This window comes from Lissotriton vulgaris, chromosome 1_1 (genome assembly GCF_964263255.1).
Source record: "Lissotriton vulgaris chromosome 1_1, aLisVul1.2, whole genome shotgun sequence".
In the NCBI taxonomy this organism is placed as follows: Eukaryota; Metazoa; Chordata; class Amphibia; order Caudata; family Salamandridae; genus Lissotriton; species Lissotriton vulgaris.
In genome coordinates, this window is record NC_141685.1 from 1,381,681,438 (window position 1) to 1,381,702,286 (window position 20,849).

Here is a 20,849-nt window from a genome sequence, read left to right on the forward strand (position 1 = left end):
TATCACATTGGACCAGAAGGATATAGAGGCCATGCCTATATTCAAAACCTGCTTAATTGATTTGGCAAATTGGGTGAATTTCAATTGCCACCAAATAAACGCAGGCACAACTGATATCATGGTAATTGATAAACAGCCGTCCATCTGGTCTCATAGCTGGTGGGCGAAAGAACTAGGGCCGACTCCTATTTCCAAACCGAAGATTAAAAATTTGGGAGTTTGGTTTGACAATACCCTATCTTTTATAGAACATGTATCCGCTTTGCCCGGCACATGCCTTTTATGAATGCTCCGAAAAATTCTAGATCTTCTACCTCTGAATGCTAAAAAGACCACTATGCAGGCTCTGATTACAACCTAATTGGATTACTGCAACATCTTTTACCTAGGGGTCACTAAAAGTAATATGAGAATGCTGCAGAAAGTCCAGAATGCAGCTGCCCGGATGATATTGAACATCCCAAGGCGAACCCCGGTGGTATTGGCCCTGAGGAAACTACATTGGCTACCGGTGCAGAACAGAGTTACTTTTAAAGCTATCAGGCACATGCATCAAAGCCTTTTGCGATTGCAAATGGTGCGATTCGCAAAAAATTTCAGTTTGCAATCGCAAAATTAGCTTTTGGGATTCCTTAAATGCAATGCATGAAAGTAAAAAACTCAGCGATTTCGCTATTTGGGGGAGCAAATTACCATGAAGTTGAACTTCATTGTAATTTGCAAAAACTTTGAAAAATACACTTTTGTGCATTTTTCAAAGTTTCATGTAGCGCACACACATGCCCTTAGGGCATGTGTGTGCACAACATATGTGCACGGATCAATTTCAGGGGTGCAACAGGGTGTCCTTTTGACACCCTGGCATCCTTGAAATTGCATTCTCAATTTGCGATTCTCTAATTGAGATTCGCAAATTGAGAATATCTTCCCATTCATTCCTAAGGGCCTCTAGGCCCATAGGAATGAATGGAAAGGTATTCCTTAATTACGACTCACAATTTGCGAGTCGCAATTAAGGAATGTTTAGAAATCGCTATTTTTTAGGCAATTTCTACATGCATAGGCTTTTGCAATTCCATAATTGCGATTCCTTAAAAATCGCAATTAAGGAATTACAAAAGCCAACAATGATGCATGTGTTTGTATGTTTCTGCCATAGGATTCTGAATGAGAAAGGACCTAGCTATCTTCGCCCCTTACTCACCCCTTACAGACCTATCCGGAATCTTAGGTCAGCGGGCACTGCTGAGTTGACAGTGCCAAAAATTCAAAAGGCACGTTTAAAATGCAGATCCTTTAGTTTCTTAGCAGCTAAATCATGGAATCAACTGCTGTTGGAGCTGAGGATGCAGCGCTCAGAGTGCGGTTTCGTAGAAAACTTAAAACATGGTTCTTGCAGTCACCTTCGGGGGACTGGTGCTATTCTCTGCTGTCTTTGGATAGGGCTTCTATGTAGGGACTGGGATGTATTAGTGCGGGGACACTCCATCTGGAGTAACCAAGCACTTCATAAACTTTAATCTAATCTAATTTAAATGTGGTTTTTTGTTAATATCTCTAAAACTACTGAATGGATTTACACCCAATAAAAAAAAAGGCACTTTCTGGACTAAGAGCGATCTTTCTGCCAAATGGGGTGTAATTTTGTCCAGCGGTTCAGGCTGTAGTTGTGTCTAAAATCTCTATGGGAATTGAATTGAATTTGGAATTTATAAAGCACCACTGTTGCTCCCAAGGGAGCATCCTGGCGCTAAGTGGTATAAACAGTCAGAGGAAGCATTTGTGAGTAAAGTAGAGTCTAAGACTCTGAGTCAGTGAAATGGCCTTTCAGGGTTCTTTAGATACAGATAGGGTCAAAGGACATAAACATGGAAAAACTCATTTATAACCCCCGCTTTCTTTCTCAGCCCATGCTTGACAGATCACCATGAAAAGTTCCATGCACAGGTAGAATCAGAGGCTCATTTTTCTCGGATACGTTTGTGAAGATTCGTCAACCAGTGGCAAAGAAATAGGTAAGTCAAAAAACACTTTTCTGATCGCAACTAGGTCCTAACTATACCTACCTACTGGCGACTGCCACTGCCAGTAGGTAACATACAAATACACATATAACTATATATATGTACATATACTGTGTTGTAAAAACTGCCGTTTTTTTCCACCCGTGTCTGTTTCAATTTGTGTCCTAGTTTCACCTGTACCTGTGCTTAGGCATGCAGTGTTCCCCCTGCTTTTTTATTTTTAAAGTTAAAAAGGCAAATTACACCCTCAAAGACAAAGCAGAGTGTATTTAAAAGACTACTTCATCTTCTTTACGGTTTAAACTGTGATTGGAAATTGTATGAGGCACTCGTTTTTTACCAGAAAAATCATTTGTTTAAGTGTGCGAAAAGCAGTATATTAAGTGGCTTAGATTTCGGCCTTTCCTGCATTATATGTATAAATCTAGATATGTGTATTTCTTGATATAAATATGTTTAATAATATGTACTTATGTATCTATATATTTATATATTTCACCCTGTACCTCTCTCAATATATCCTCTACCACCACTCTCTACTCATCCCAAACCTCATCCTACTACTATGATCTTAAAAATAACCACTTTCTAGACTCTTCCCGCCGCTATCCCTCCTTGGATCACCCCAAACCTCATTTTAATACTATGATCTCCCAAACAACCCTTCTAAATTCTTCCCTCACCTATCCCTCCTTTGACACATCCCAAAACATATTTTACTAGTATGATCTCCCTAATCAATTTCTAGAGGTTTTTCCCCCTTCCTTCTCTTCTTATACTCACCCCAAACCAGATCTTACTACTAGGAACTCCCAATAAACACTTTTTAGACTCTTCTCTCTTCAATCCTCCCATTGCCCCATTCAATCCAGCTAACACTCACATGTCCACCGCTCAAATTAACTAAAATTTTCCCTATACTAGGCCACCACTAATCCTTTTTGGGTTCAGGAGTAGAGTGCTACTCCCTGAAAAGTACTTTGATACCTTGTCCGGGGTAGCTAGTGCTCTATAAATTCAACTACAATACAATACAACAGTTAGTTATTGATGTGCACACTTATGTCCTGAAGCATGGCCACTGTGTGTCACAACAGGTGATTGTGCATGCATCTTAATGCATGGTGGGCATTTTTTCTTTACAATTCTAACAGGCCATTGTATAAATAAATAAATTAAAGAAATTAAAATAATTCAACATGGGGAGTGGGGTGGAAAAGGGGATGCCAGACGAAGTAGGGAGGCAGAAGGTCTTCGTAGCTGGCCGCAGAGTTGTTTACATTAAGCAGTTGACTTACATCTGGAGCACTCCAACTGAATAGATATGAATGATATCACTTGTAAAAGTTTTGTCTGTCAGACAATTAGGCCACAGAAATCAGGACTGTCCATTTAGCTGGTTTCCTCTTAACCGTAACAGGTGGAATCATGCCCTCAGTAGTTTAAGTCATTGTGAATGTGTTTCAGAAAAACAGATTTGTTATGCGTCTTCTGGACTTGAAACCTGTTTAACAATTAATTAAATGGGTGTTCCCTTTGGTCGCATCATTGAAAATAATCTGTTTTTGGACAGGGAGAATCATCACCTCGGTGTACTTGGGCCTTGAGAATTTGTTTCAGGAAAAATAATTTGTTCTATCGCCTTCTGGTTTCGAAGCCTGTTTAACTATTAATTAAATGGATATTCCCTTTGCTCTCTCCATAAAACAAATCTTTTCCGTATTTTTATTCCTTTGCATCTTAAGAGACAATGAATCGTTTTAGTTGCAGCCACTCCACAATTGATCTCTCCAGAATGTTTTTTACACCTAAAATACATCCCTACAAAGTGTGCTTTGAAATACAGCATATTTCAGTGCTCCCTCCTCCAGGAAAGGGGGTAATGAAATAAAATTAATCAATTACTGTTTGACAACTTTGAGGGCCAAGTTCAAGCCTCATTTACACCATCAAGCAGTATAAAAAATATCATAAAAGCTGTTTAAAAACGTCAAACTCATTTATTGGAAATGCTTTAAACATAGTAATACGCTTCTGCGTCATCCCTCCAGAGTGCAATGGATGCACCTAATGACAGCATTCAATGACATTTTAATCAACAGTAGATACAGGCTTTTTGGTGTCAATAAACAAACTTTTGAACAAATAAAAAATATCTTCACTTCCATATTTACAGATAAAAATCAGATTTCTCCCATAATGTATTGTGGCTGGATTTATATGTCGAAAAACTTTAACAAGAAAAGGAACATTTAGAACCACGGTAGCCATCTTGGTGGGATCTCACTGTCCAGTCCATGAAATGTATTTGAGCAGCTCAACGTAGCTCCTCTGACCACTATTTCACTGTTCTTCTTCTGTACACCAGGAACCTTATTGAAGAGATTTGGGTACCTCCACCTGTAACACAGTTTTAATTAATAAATAATATTAACATAATGTTTGAAGCCAAGAAAACTCCTACTGTGCTCATAAATTAAAAAGAAATCATCCAAATTGCCCACATACTTGAATGAATTTCGTATTTTGCATACAATATGATCTATAAGGCATTCATTTGTGTGGCTCCGCTTTTTGGACTACCTGCTAATTGAGAGAAAACCATGAGCTTATAGTTCGATGTTGAGCCTCAAGCTTCTATTTTCACAGCATTAGAATCATGATACTCAAAGCCTGCAGTGCCAGAGTCAGAAACATTTAAATCATATTGATAATATTGGTAAATTAAATTAGGGATACTTAGGTCTAATTTATCGCAGCTCTAATTTTTAGACCAGCGGCTGGTAATATCATCAATGGTAGGATTTCACATTTTTGCTTTGGCCTTCTAGAAGAAGAAACACAAGTCTCTGGAAAGGAAAATTGGTGTTAAAGATCTAACTTTAAGGCCCTGATTCAAAAAGGAAAAATACAGAGTTGGGAATGCAAAGTGAACACTTGTTCATTCCAGAAATTAGTAATCACTCACTAGATTTGCAAGAACGTCCAAGCATATGTGTTCAATTCAAAAGTGTGATTAATCATGCAGCAAAGGTGCACTACTCACAGAAATATCTGTGTTTTGGTTGTCTAATAGGTTGTAAGTGGCATCCAGCTTGGCAGGTTATGTATGCCATGGGTTGACATGTTTGTATTTGTAAAATCTATAATTGTAAAAGATATTTTTTTCTCTCCCAAAAATTAAAAAATCCTATTGTATTTCTGAACATCCTTCTCAGCCCTGGTAAGAATGTGAAAGAACTGCATTTTCCCACTCTTACTGCAGCACCATCATCTAATTAGTCATATGCATTATAGACGTACATACAGGAGTGAGAAATGTGTTGATAAATGTTTGTAAATTACCTACAGTTCAACAGAAATGTTATACCTAAGCATGACAAAGTACATTACCAAGACACAAAATACATTGCAGTTCAATGGTATACAACATGCTATAGAAGTTTTTGCATTCATGGCATAAGAAGACCAGGCAGAATATATTACATTGGCTTAACAAAACCCAAAGCAAAACTCAGATGTATTGAGCACTGTAGTTGTGTATGACTCCAGGAGAGTCCAGTTGCTCTAAAATGATACAATATAAACATGAAATCCATCAAATGAGTTTTCAAATTTTTGAAAAAAATGCAAGAATTGATACCTGGCTGCGACAGAAGCATAAGCAAATATGATAAAAAAGATTTTAGATAGAAGCTTGACAGTTTGTAGCCAAGAGGAATGAAGAAACATCAAGACATATGCTGTTTTTTTTTAACATGAAAGGCAAAACTACAATAAGAATAGTGAAAAGACTAAACAAAGAGGCCCTTAAGGAAACGGTGGGCCTTCAGTTCTGTGAATAAGTGAGCAATAACCATTGTCACAAAATGCCAACAAGAAGTAAATCAATGAGAAATATAGTTGCACAAAACCCTTGATGAGGGCATTTGAAATGGATGCTATATTACTTGCTACACATATCCAGTAGCCTTTTATTTTAGATTTGAGTGTATGTGTATATATTTAATTGGCCTTAACCACATCGCTGCTGTGGTTATTTTTCCCCTGTGCTGAAAATAGCTATTCTCCTCTATTCATGACGAGCTCAGCTCGTCATCAGCACAGCTCAACTGTGCCTCATGACGAGCTGAGCTCGCCATGAGCATGGAAGGGGTTAAGCAGAGAGACAAAATGTAAAGCTGATAAATTAGAGAATGAGATTTTGGATAACTTGTGGTGAACGTATATATAGCATAAGGAACATTTTGAATTCATTGTGACACGTATCAAATTGATAACAATTTGAATTAAAGCTTCCGAAGAAACTGAAGTATTTACATAGAACTTTAGCACTAGTTGCTCACAGGGTGAATAGCATATTTGGCAGAAGAAACTGCTTGCTACAACTCAATGAGGGTCTCAGCAGAGATCCCTGGTGCTCTGCAGCTGATTCCCGTTTTGTAGATTTTGCCTGTAGTATCTGTTCTGTAGTCTCAGCCTGTGTAAAGCTAGCACTGCAACTGGCAGGATATACTGAATGGACTAATTGGGCTATCGGGACCACTGACTTCTTGTCGGACGGTCTCAAGCCCAAAACAATGCCATCGTAGTGAGGCCTTAAGTCTTCAGGTCACAGCGGTCAGACTGCCATGTAGAGGCAGACGTAAAAGGACTTTGGGGGCCCCTAGCAGGGCCCCGTCCCCCGTGGGCCTCTGCTATGGGGCCAGGGAGACACATGTGGTGCTACCCCAAACATCCCTTTTTCTAATGCCACTTGTGCTACAGGCCTTTTCCGGGCTGCAGCATAAGCCGCAATATAAAAAGGCATGTTTACAACTGCCTGCATGAGGTTGTATTGTAATTGGGCTATCGGGACCGCCGCCTCCTTGTCGGATGGTCTCTAACCCAAAACGATGCCATGGTAATGAGCCCCTAAGTCTTCAGGTCACGCATTTTTATAGACATTGGAGCATAGAGACCGGTAGATCCTGTGTTCTTTTAATTATTACCTCATTAAAATTAATTGAGTACCATTTTAATATAGATTATGATTTTTACAATTACACAATGTATCACTAGTTCCGCAAGTTACCTGCAAACAAAATCAAAGTGTGGGTTTGTCAGTTTATTTGCACATGACAATTGATTTACCCTACTTTATATCGAGGAGTGTGAGCTGGTAAGCCTCCCAGTCAGCCCACAATAAGTGAATAACTTTAGCCCTGGTCTATAAAGATTTGACATGAGAGTCTCCTGAGTTTGAGAGTTTTGTCATCTGTCTGTACAACAAGGGTTTTCATCACCTGGAGAGATTTCTCTTACAGAGAAGATATTTAATGAATGTGATTTGTTTGTTTTTTCCTCAGGTCCACATGTTGTAATTTGGCAGCGATTAGATTAGCATTAGCAGAAGCCATCCTGTATTTAGAGACTATCTTGTCCGTTTTGTGGAATCCATTTTGTATTTCTGTCAGCCATTTTGTTTTTCATGTGCTACCATGTGCTCGCCATGTGCTCTGTCCTACCTTCCTGTTAACCGCTCTTGAAATCTGCCTAGAGACGAGATATATTTAGCCTTTTCTGCTTCGCACATTCTCAGTTGAGCTTGCAGCTGTCCCCAGTCTGTAACTGTCAGGATGTGTTCACCAGAATTAGTAATTGTTAGCTCCTCCCACTTGTTTTTTTGTTCATTTTCTGTATGACCTTATATGTACCTAAAACCAGCATTTTGTACTTGTACCGCCTTCATTTGAGCCCCTGTCTGGGTATAAAAGGACCAAGCTCCTTCCATTCAGTGTACTACTTCATGCATTACTGAAGGGTGCTGTGTGAGAATGTCTGACATAATATCGACAGACAGAATATCGAAATACAAAAATATCGGCACAAAAATATCGACATCAAAAATATCGGAATCATATCTTCATAAAGGTAAGTACAAAAATATCGAAAAAATAATATCGTAGTACAAAAATATCGGAATTAAAAATATCGTTTTTTTAAATGTATTAATAATAATGTAAAAATAATTTTAAAATACATATAATTTTACAAATAAAAATATTAAAACAAAATTAAAACTAATACATATACATTTAAAATAAATAAAACACTTAATACTTTAATGTAATTTTATTTTTTTTAATGTTATTAAATTGATTTAATGTAATTATTTTTTGTTTTTACCCTGTACGCCTGTACCCCAAAAACCCAAAACTGACCCTGAACCCTAAAAATTTCCCTGTACCCCAAAAACCCAAAACTGACCCTGAACCCTAAAAATACCCCTTTACCCAAAAACTGAAAACTGACCCTGAACCCTAAAAATACCCCTTTACCCAAAAACTGAAAACTGACCCTGAACCCTAAAAATACCCCTTTACCCAAGAACTGAAAACTGACCCTTATCCCTAAAAATACCCCTTTACCCAAAAACTGAAAACTGACCCTGAACCCTAAAAATACCCCTTTACCCAAAAACTGAAAACTGACCCTGAACCCTAAAAATACCCCTTTACCCAAGAACTGAAAACTGACCCTGAACCCTAAAAATACCCCTTTACCCAAAAACTGAAAACTGACCCTGAACCCTAAAAGTACTCCTTTACCCAAAATTAATTAATATTATTTAATTACCAATTAATTATTAATTAACAATAACAATAAAGTAAATATATTAGCACATTAGCTGTAATTAATTTAATTTAATAATTAATATTATTTTTCCCAATTAATTAAGAATAACAAAAAATTATATATAAAAAAATTACTATAATTAATGTAATTAACTAATTAATATTAATTAATTACCAACTAATTAATAATTAAAAATATGTACAAAATGTTATTAATTAATTAACTAATTAATATAAATTAATTACCAATTAATTATTAATTAAAATATGTACAAACATATATTAATTAATTAATTATTATTAAATTACTCCCCACCCTATTCCCATAACCCGCTACAGAACATATTTATCAATTAATCAATTAATTAAAATTAATTAAAAATTAATTAATTAATAATTCCTACTAATTAATAATTAATTTAACATAATTAAATTACTTCCCACCCTATTCCCCTATAAACCCACAACCCGCTACAGTAGTAAAATACAATATTTTATTAAATTACATTAAAAATAAATAATAAAACATAATAAATACAATATAATATACACTAAATTTATTTAAAAATTGATATTAGTAACATCGAAGTTATTTATTTCGATATTATTGACATCGATATTTAAAACTTCGATATTACTGATATCATACTAATATCGATATTAAGACTTTCGATATTACTTACATTCGATATTTTGTCCCATCGATATTTAAACTTCGATATTATTGTATATCGAAATTTAAAACTCGATATTTTGTCTGTGTACCGCTGTGTGAATGTAGTTCCACCTCATGAGGTTTAATAAACTCTGTATTTTCTATTCCAGCTTCTGTGCCAACTTCTTCCTATTTGTCTGAGGACTCTGTGCAGAGAAGGGCGAACCCCTAGCACTGGTAGGCCTTGCTGAGGCCCACTACTACAAATTGGCGCCTCGGATGCCCGAAGGACTGGTCGAAACGAAGGATTGGAATCTCTCTTTGGACGCGATCGCTGCCTGAGGAGACCCGAGTTTTGGCATTCACAGCGTTTTTCCTTTCTTTCTGATCTGACCATCTACTGAGATCTCTTCTGTTGATTCGCCATGCAGTGACCATTTGGTCTATTTGAGAACTTGGCAGTTGGAACCTGGACACCATTTGATTGGTAAGAGTCGTTCTGCGGCACTTGCTGTTGGTTTTTGATGCCTTGGATTGGTAAGGTATTATAGTAACACTTACTGTGGCTTTTGATTTGAAGGATTGGTAAATATTTGTAAGGTGTATATAAATTGCAATTTATATAGGCAGGTAATGAGGATATTTTTCTCTATTTGAATTTGTTCAAACTGCGCAACGTACAAAGAGTACTTTAAGCGCTGCTTGGATTATAATACTGCATATTTTGCACTATTTTTGGCATGACTGTTTCTAGAACACTTTGTAGGATGTGTTGCTTTTGTAGAGGTACCAGTTTGAGACTCGATGAAGCACAACCGCCGCCCTGGAGGGGACGCCTAATAGGGACATGTATATTAAGTATGGTATTTCTTCTATAATGTACAGCACGTTATGGAATAAATACACTCGTAAGGATCCTGAGTTGCGTTGGCCTATGCATGCGTCAGTTGATTTGTGAAAGATTCAGTATGTGGAACAATGTATGTTTAAGCGAAAGACTAGGCAAGATATGTTTGACTGTGTGCGAATGTGGGAGAAAGAAGTGGGTGAACGAATGAAGCGTGAGCAAGCCTTGATTGAAAAAGAACAGCAAAAGAACATTTATGCGAAAGCATTAGAGTTAAAAAACAAGGAAATAAAAGAATTAAAAGAGAGACAGAGGATAGGGAGCGCCATTTACAGGTAACTGGCCAATATGCTGTTAGGCAACCCCTTTATCCTATCCTTAATCAACCGAAAGATGATTTTTTGTTATTAGATCGTTCTCCACCTCCGTATATTTTTTCTTCTGCTCCTTATGAGTCAGGTGAGGATTCTCCTACAGAGCAGAAGAAAGCGCGAGAAACTCGTTCTATGCTGCCCACCCAGCGTTCGTCTGAGCTTAGATCTGCTGCCCGAAAAGCCCTTTGCAGTACCGCCCCTGCTTCTGAGCTTTTAGAGGAGATGAAAAATTGTCAGGAAAGGGAGCAAATATATTTTAGCGAGGTATTTGCCGCAGAGGTCGTTGAGCGGTTTAGGAAACATTCTGATGAATTGGAGCCTGATGATGTAGCACAGGATTGTAAACAAATGCGTGATGGTCTTTTTGTCTTTTCTCAGGTGGCGGATACAATCAGGCATTTGGTTAAATTACGTGTTTAGGCAGTCCGTTTGCGAGAGGACAAAAAGGCAGCAGGCACAGCTGCACAAACATCTCAGACCGATGTGGCACAAGCTTCTGTCTTCGGAACAGATAAGACTATGATAGTTCATGTGAAACCTATGCTGGAAGCCGCACCTTTGTATGTTCCTCCTAAAGGAGCGGGTACGAGTGATAAGACTTCTATTGATGCAAAGGGTTACTTTATTTATAATTGGGTTTACACTCCTTGGAATAGAGCGGGTGTTATGGCCCTTAAAAATGCATTGCCTGATCCGCGCAAAAATCCAGCAGCTTTTTATGAGGCAGTTGAGGGTGCTATTAGCTCTTGTACCATGACTTTGCCTGATATGGATTTGTTTTTCGGATTGAAATTGCCGCCTGACATGTGGAGACTGTGCGTAAAGTTGATCATCGTGCAACTTTTGGGGCATTATGGAAAGAGTTAGAACAAATGGATGTAGAGCGGAGCCTGCACAGAAACCGTGTAAATTGATTTTAGATCTCCCTACAGCTATATTAGTTAAGTTGAAGACGATTATTTCCCCATAAAAGATAGATTGGACTGTCGTGTAAGCAAAAGGCAGATGAATCGGTTTCAGATTTTTTGACACGCTTTGAGGAGGCATTCCACGATTTTAGTGGCCAGTCATTGACAGATGTCACGGGTAGGCATCTGTTTGTCGATAAATATGTTGCAAAACTTTTGCCAGGAATTGCTAGTCGCCTAAAGGCCAGTGAGAGTTCATGGACTACCTCTTCTCTGGTTTCTCTATTGAATATGGCTCAGTATTATGAACACCAGGAATTAGAAGTGAATGGTAATGAGGATAAAAGACTAAAGAGATGAAAACAAAGGTTATGTTGGCTCAGGCTTATGGTCCGCCTTCTAGAGGTAATGATAGAGGAGGACGTCGATCTTATGGTTTGTCCTTTCCTTCCTATACTCGTTCGAATTTGTCTGTTGACCAGTGTGCGTACTGCAAGAAATTTGGACATTGAATTTCTGATTGTCCAGTGCTGCGTGCTCAGCAGTGCCCACGTGGTCGGGGACAAATGAGAAGTCATTCAGGATATTCAGGGCCTAGAGGAAGCACGAATGATCGTGCTAGGCTTGATGCTAATACACGTGGGCAGGATGGGTTTAACACTTTTGATAGAAGGAACCAATATCAAAAGTCCGACTATGTGCCGTCTGATTTTCAAGATTCTGCTTATGCATATGATTGCCTAGGATGGGGTAAGGAATCTGTTGAAGTTCCAGTAGATCAGAGGGGTCCCTGTGTTACAGCACATGTTTTGGGTTCTACTGATCAGTTTCTGGTTGATACAGGAGCTACTCGTAGCGCCTTATCTAAACAATTGGTTCCAAGGGCTCCTCTGTCTAGCTCAACCATTACATCTATAGGGTTCGAAGGAACACCTTCCCTTAGCCCTTGTCACAACCACTCGCATTCCATGTTGATATGTTTACTGCTCCATGTCCATTTTTGCTCTCTCCGAACACACCAGACAATATTGTGGGCCTTGATATGCTCAAGTATTTCAGGGTTACGATACGATGTTCTCCTGAAGGAGTGCGTGTTATTTTGAAGGACAAATGGTTATTCCACCAGTGCATATTAGTGTCAAGGAGGGCGCTTCATTGTCGCTCTTACTTCAATATAACATTTCTCAGGAAGGTGATGAAGCACTCATTCGCATTGTCCATGATTTGATTAAAGTGGGGGTTGTGGAGGAAGTCCCTTACAATGTTTGTAACAGTTCTATTCTACCCATTTTGAAAAAGGATACTGATACTAGGATTTACAGATTCATTATTGATTTGCGAGAAATTAATAAGATTGTAGTATCACAATACCCAGTGGTTTCTGACATAACAACACTACTTACTTAGGTTACCCCGACAGCGACTACATTTAGCGTGATTCATTTGAAGAATGCTTTCTTCTCGATCCCTAGTCATCCTGATAGCAGATATTTGTTTGGTATCACTTTAAATAATCGATCATACAGATTTTGTAGAATTCCTCAAAGGTACACAGAGTCCTAGTATCTATAGCCAAGCACTGGAAAGACAACTTGATTCTTTCGCTTTACCTATAGGGGTGGCTCTCATTCAATATGTCGATGACATCTTGTTGGCAGCCGATACGCCAGAACTATGTGAAGAGTGTACATTGTCTTTGCTTTCTTTTCTTTCTACAAATCATCATAAAGTGTTACGAAAGAAATTGCAATATTGTAGACCGAAGGTAACCTACTTAGGTCACCTTCTGTATAAGGAGGGCCATGCACTTACATCAGATCGCATTCAAGCAATTTTAAACACACCAGTACCTTCCACTCAGAAAGATGTCCGTGAATTCATTGGCCTGACTTTGTTTTGTAGGCAATGGATATTATGATTTTCACACATTGTTAAACCTCTGCTAGCGACTTTTGAGTAAAGACACTCCAGTGCCCCTTCCATGGACAGATGAATGTCAGAATGCTTTTCATCAGTTACGTCAAGCTCTTTGTTCTGCACCAGTGTTATGCACTCCAGATTACACAAAGGTGTTTACACTCTATGTACATGAGAAAGATGGATGTGCATTGTCAGTTTTAGTACAGACACATGGTGATAAGCAGCGTCCCTGCGCATACTTTTCAGCCGTCCTTGATCCTGTCGCTCGTGAATTGCCTGGGTGTTTTCGTTCAGTTGCAGCAACAGCTGTGTCCATACGTCAGAGTGAAGTGATATTTCTGTCACATAAACTGTTGGTGCTAGTACCCCATGCAGTAGATGCCCTTTTGAATCAGACCAAGACACAACACTTAACTAGTGTCCGCTTGACAGGATATGAATTGACACTGTTAGCACCTCATATTACCTTGAAGAGATGCGCGACACTGAACCCAACCACTTTGTTGCTATATCCTGCGACTCAGTCTCAGTCAAAGGAGCCTCACAATTGTATATTCCTTACTGAGGAACAGACAAAGGGTTGCATTGATTTGCAAGATACGCCCCTTCCAGATGTAGATGGGGAACCGTGGGTGGATGGGTCCTGTTTGAAGTTGCCAGATGGTACGACCTCAGCTGCATATGCAATTACAACACACAGGGTTTGACCAGTATCATCCTGAGAGTCACAGTAATACTGATATTATCAGTATCCATGTATCTTGAGATTTGTTTAATGTTGGTCACACTAGCTTGTGGGAAGTTTATGGTGCTACTACTCCAGAAATTGGTAATAGATGCAGAATTGAGGGGACTCAATTGTATCAGTATGTGGACAGTTATTGGGCATTTAGTCCAGAGCTTTTTGGTTTAATTTGCAGTTTTGGTGGATATTTTCTGAAATAGTTCACAGGAAGCGTCACTAGTGATTGTGCTTCCTTAAATGATTATTAAACTTCTTATAGGTTGACATTTTAAGTGTTTTTGCACATACAGTTTATTTTCTTCATGTATTAGTTTAGCTTATTACCTATGAAGAGAAGCTTGGGATACTGACATTTTCCTTCAGACATTTCATCTCTATTTCCATGTGATAAACGATAAGGAGAAATATACAGCATTCTGAAAGAGAAAATGCTTCAAGTACAATGCTCCATTTCATGGTCACCTTTTGGCAGCACTATGGCACCATGCTTCCTTCTGGCACCACAATCTCCAGCACTTATCTGTGGAACATGGTTCTACACAGTCTGACATAGGGAAAAACCACTACAGTCCTCTGGTGATTTCTGATTAACATCCTTTTTTCAGCCTGAAGAAGCATGGAAGAACATTGGAGTGCTTATCCTATATGCACATGTGAAACTTCTCTTTTTCCATTGTGTGTTGTGCTGAGGCACGAAAAAGGGCCACAGAACAAACCACAATAGAAAAGGGGATTTTTTTTGAACATCCATGCACTATGTGCCAGGCACCAAGTGGTGCCTGGATGTTTGTGAGGGCACCACATGTGCCTCCTGGTCACATCGTGGAGGCCTACATGGCACGGCCCTGCTACAAATTCCCTTTCTGACAGACTTTCCAAAACTGGTGGGACCACATTGAAAAGGCTGTCAGAAAGGGACATCGTAATCCCTATGGCGAAGCCTGCACAGGCCCTGCCCCCATTGTAGGGATTACAGTATGCCCGACGCCCCGATGGGCTCCTTGAGGCTGTTGGATGCACCTGACAGGCGGAGCCTGTCAGTGGCAGTCCACCCGACATCCTAATCAGACCCTAAGAGTCAAAATAAGTTCTTGGAAGTGCCATTGGCTTTAGGTCATAAAGGGGCTGAGCTCTTGTTAAAATACATTGCCCTGCTATTTAGAGTCCTATGAAACATCCACCATTGCCACTGAATCAATGACAGCCACAATGAAGAAGGGGCCAGCTTCCTCTCGCCAATATCCATCACAAAATGGGTTTGATAAATCTGCATATTGATTTCATTTCTGTATGTAGGTTAATGGCTGTATTTGACGAATCAATTAAACTGGTCATAATACTTTTCCAACTCCCTATTAGCATTACATCTGAAGTCTGTCTGCTAAGGCAGACAAAGGTCATTGAGGAAACATCAACATTTCAAAAATAGTTTAACAAAATCCCTTAATAATCAATAAGCATATAGTAGATATGTTTTTGTTCTCAGGAAGGGGAGAACTAGAAGCACATACAGGCAGAGAATTAATAGAATATACCAAAGAAAAAATTGTTGTACCATAAGGGTTGCGGTTGCTCAAAACTAGGGATTTACCAGCTATATTTGCAAAATTCGGAAACTACTAAACATAAGGAGACCATGGGTCTGCTTTATTGTTAGCAGGCAATGCAAAATACCATCATAATTGGTTTGTTCGGGTCGAGGTATTTCTGGTGTGGATTCCTCACCCAAACAGGATCCTCTGATGGAGGATTTAGAACTTTTCACACAAGTTTGAGAATTTTTCTTCACCACCCAACTCTAAATTTGGCCTCCTCTTGAAGCTCACTTTAAATATCTGTGATAGAGGCACCACTTAAAGGGTAAAACATGTTAAATAGTTGTGAGTTTGTGAAGCAGAAAAATAAATCGCAAGGTAGCTAGGCAAATTATAAATTAAAATAAAGGCATTGGATTGGGAACACTTAAACAGGATAATTTCTCATTGAACAAACAAGTGTTCTAGAGTAAATAGGTAAGTAAATTATACAAAACTGTGCTTGTGTGGGGGTGCTAGAGGGCGCCAAGCAAGATGATTTCACTTGCGTCAGGCTCTTGCTGCTCGGGAGTCCTTCCGATGATTAACCTCCATCTCCCGCCTAATTAGCAGATAAATGGTTCTACCTAACCACCAAAGCCACGGAGCACCTGGAGGACTACTTTGCTGCCCGCACAACTGCCCTGAACATGAGGAATGCGAGCTCTTTTATTCCCCCCGGGGGAACGTACAAGGTGGCGGCCGCGGCCTCCTGTTGAAAGAACCGAGACGCTGTCATGCTAAACGATGCAGACCCACCGCTCTCAAACACGTAGCCGCTGATCCTGCAGCTAGATCTGCACTGCCGGGGACCCCGTTGGGACTGACCCGCCGTTGGCCTGCTGATCCGCCAACTTCTCTTGCTGAGGCTGAGCCCGCCGCCCTCTGATGGGAAGCTGTGGCCTACCGCGCCTGGCTGAGGAGGCCGGGCCGGTGTGGGCGCTGAGACACTGCGGCTCCCGGAAGACGCACAGCAGAAAAAGGCAGTGAGTGATTTGCGCTGCTTTCTGATCCCCCTGCAGCTGTGTTATCCCTAGAAAATCACAAATATTGATGCTATCTGGAGGGAATCTTTACTGAGAATAACCTGCGTCCCTTGCCACTAGCTCATCACGCGCCGAACTTGAGACCCGCACCACGTGACAATAGGTGCAAATAACAAGGTCGGGGAACAGACGCTCTCCGACCACAACTGCATTGCCGTGCCACCCGCTCTATCGCAATGGGGAAACCAAACGAGCGGCAACCAAAACTTAACTTTGACACGCGTAAGACTGCTCGATCCCAGACGGAGCCTGATGAAGACCAAGCAGATGCTCCAACCATTTCTAATGCAGACCTGAAAGAACTATTACTGGTGATGCATTCGAGCCTGACATCCATTGATTCAAAAATGACTCTATGAACGCTTACCTGGATGGCCTAACTCAAAGAGTGGATAAACTTGACGATTGATTAACTGAAGCAGAATGGCGAATATCTGACCTAAAGGACGCCGCCAGTGCCACCACAAACCGCACAATTGAGATGAAGGTCCTGAAGGTGATAGCTGCTAAAAACGAATGATTTAGAATCTCGCTCAAGAAGAAAAAACCTACGTATTCTTGGAGTGCCCGAATCAACAGCCACCGGCAAGATGGAAGAATATGTTGAGCGCGTTCTCATAACGCTGTTTGGCAGAGAGGTTTTTTTACCAGTCCTTGTTGTTGAACGAGCGCACCGCTCATTGGCAAACCGACCCGCTCCTTGGACCCGTCCCATAATAGCCAAAATACTTAACTACCAGGACCGGGACACTGCCCTCCGCCTCTCTAGAGAAAATGGACAACTCTGGTATGAGGGGACGGAGATATCAATCTATCCCGACTTTACTATGGCCGTCCATTAGCAAAGACGAAAGTTCCTCCAAGTCAAGAAAAAACTGCAACAACTCAACATGCCCTATGCTATGCTGTTCCCAGCCCGCCTCAAAGTAGTACATCAAGGAAAACAGCATTTCTTCACTATTTCACAACATGCCCAGGATTTCCTCAAGACCCTACCCAAACAATCCACAGGCCGGTCATCCACTGTGCACCGTCCGGATGGAAATGGCAGCACATCTGATATAGAGTAAACCCATGGGAGGTTAATTCTGGTACGGTAAACATATACACTAAGTCCCTGCAAACATGCTCAAATTCCTAATGGCACGGCGGATATTGAACTGGCACACAAGCTCAAAATGTCCACGGACTCGATAATTCTCTCCTCTGTGCCTTCTCGAATCGTGGGTTCACACTCTGCAACTCTGGGAAATAGCTTGCTTAATCTCCACTACAGCCCCACCGCGCTGGGATGCCTGGTCTTCACCTTGGGGATGCCCAGTTGGGGTAATCTCGCAGGGAAAGGCCAGGACGGGTTCCCAAAGCAAGCGCCTTGAGACCTTACGGTGGAAGGCGCTATATAAGAACGTATGATTTACGATTTATTTATTTACACGTAACTCCGCCCATACTATACGGACTGTAAAGCATGCAGAGTCCAGAACATGCACTTCATAGAGGGGTTTGGATGGTCACGATAGCCTACGCATACAGAGATAGGGGAGAACATGCTCCTTGAACTTTATCACCATTACCACCCTGCAAGGAAATTCTGTTTCCCTTTAGCAGTGCCCGGCACAGAACATAGATTGATATCCAACCTTCACAACAGCTTTTACACTTGCTGTCCTGAGGCTAAATCCTGGTACCCCAAACACCAAAAATGCTCCACATCACCTCACTGGACAGAATCCTCAAGATGAAGAATCGTAACAGACACTGTGACGAGATGAAACTGTACAATACTACCCGAGCACCCTCGCTCATGCGAGGAGAGACTGTTCGCCCTTTAGATTCCACCCAACAGGTGAACCCTAGGAATTTCTACTTTATAATTACATTAATGGTTAGGCCACCTTCCCCAGTTGGGAATCTGGCGCAAAGGGCAAGTTAGGAGGGGGGTGGGGAATGGACCACGGCAGGATTGTGCTGCTGATGTGGGAGGAGGGAGAGGGAACCCTGGACCGTGTTCTACTAGGAACAGGGTTTTTTAACTTGATGCCACTGTATTGATACGTGAATATATGACTCAACTGCAGAACCGACGAAGACAACGCCCTTGCCCTAGAACCTATACTCTATATCAACAACATGGACGACCGCCCTAGACACACTACATACAAATTCCTTACTTGGAATGTTCGAGGCCTGGGAGACCCCTGCAAACGCTGACACATCCTTTTGTACTTAGACCGCCATAATATCCATTGTGCGATACTACAGGAAACACACTTCAGCTCCACTGCCTCTACCTCGTTTGCATCCCGTTGGGCACCCTTTTCATACTTCTCCTCATACTCCTCCTACGCCAGAGGCACAGCCATACTGGTGAAACAATCTCTCCCCTACTACCCCATAGGTTCCCACGAAGACTGCCATGGTCGCTACACTATCATTTAGGGCCGTTTGACAGCTCAATCCATAACTCTTGTCTCCTGCTATGGGCCAAACACTGATGACCCAGAGTTCTTCCGAGTACTCTGGGGTAAGATCCTGGACATTGGGTCCACACACTTGCTATGAGGCAGAGACTTCAATGTGACCTTAGATCCCACAATGGACCGCTCGCACCCACAACCACACCACTACACTAATACACATTACACCGTTAAAGCGATTGTTGAAGAACATAAACTGATCGATGCCTGGCGCCATCTACACCTGCGGCTCCGGGAGAGATCTTGTTACACAACCACCCGCTCCTCTTGATCACAAATACATAGATGGCTCATTAATAAGAGCCTCACCCCCTGGCTGACACATGCTTCATATCTCACCCACACATATTCTGACCATTCCCCAGCGCTCATCACTCTTACCCTCCACCCCCCCAGGCAGACTCGCCCTTCCTGTCCTGGCGCCTGAACCCACAAAATCTATTAGATCCAGTAAGAACTGGAACAAGAAATAACAAGTTTCTTCCCTAGAAATGAGGACTAGGTCGAGCAATATTCCACAATATGGGAGGCTTTTAAAGTCACCATCTGAGGAAAATGCATTGCAAAAAGTGGGGGAATACTGAGAGATCTCTGCTCTACGCTCCATAAACTGGAAACTGAGCTCAAACAAATGGAAAATATGATAAAAACAGCCTCCACTCCAGAATTGCAGGCTTGGTTGAGAAGCTTCATTTTCTGAATATCAAGAAGCAGCTGAGAAAGAATGTAAGTTTAGAGGGAAGTATCATCAAGTGCGCCGATATGGGGAGGGCGACAGACCGGGTAAAGCACTTGCATCCCTGATTTGCCCCCCGATTCTCTAATATGGTCCTGGACCTCCCGGCAGGTCAACGCCAGGTCAATGGACCCCAACCAAGCAGTTATCAACCTCACACAGTGGATAACCAACTGCGCTGACGACCTCGCACCCCTGAAAACCATCCCAGCAGGCCCGGCAGCAAGAAAGCCTCCTGGTTCAACGACGACCTCAAGAACTCCAAGAAGAACTGCCGTACCCTCGAGAAAGCCTGGCGAAAAAACACGAATACAGACAACATGACCGCCCTCAAGCACGCCACCCGCAAACACCACCAGCTGATCCACACCACCAAGAAGTCAGCATTCAAGGATCGACTAGACAACAACACACACAACAGCAAGGAACTCTTCAGCATCGTCAAAGAGCTCTCCAACCCCAGCGCTGGAAACAACATCACTCCCTCGCAAGACCTCTGCGACTCACTCGCCTCGTTCTTCCACAGCAAGATCGCAGAAATACACAACAGCTTCGGCGAACAGACCACGCACCCAACCACAGAACCAACGCCCCCCACCACCACCCTCCGCGCCTGGACCCCGGTCAGCACCGAAGACACTATCCACACAATGAACACCATCCACTCTGGATCGCCAACCGACCCATGCCCCCACCAAATCTTCAACAAGGCCGACTCCGTCATCGCACCCCAACTCCGGGACATCATCAACTGCTCCTTCAACACCGCCACCTTCCCGGAGAGCTGGAAGCATGCCGAACTCAGCGCCCTCCTGAAGAAACCATCAGCAGACTCCACTGACCTCAAGAACTACCGGCCCATCTCGCTCCTCCCGTTTCCTGCCAAAGTCATCGAGAAGACCGTCAACTGACAGCTTGCCACCTTC

At 41.5% G+C, this 20,849-nt stretch overlaps 1 protein-coding gene across 1 annotated transcript in view; it reads right to left on the minus strand.

The window, feature by feature from the left end:
* Positions 1 to 4,004: 4,004 nt before the first annotated feature.
* LMOD2 (leiomodin 2) overlaps positions 4,005 to 20,849 on the minus strand; it is a 75,261-nt gene continuing 58,416 nt past the window's right edge. The window contains exon 3 of the mRNA XM_086966806.1: positions 4,005 to 4,424. Within this exon, the coding sequence (XP_086822932.1) occupies positions 4,398 to 4,424 (27 nt within the window). The 3' untranslated portion in view covers positions 4,005 to 4,397. The remainder of the gene's footprint in view (positions 4,425 to 20,849) is intronic.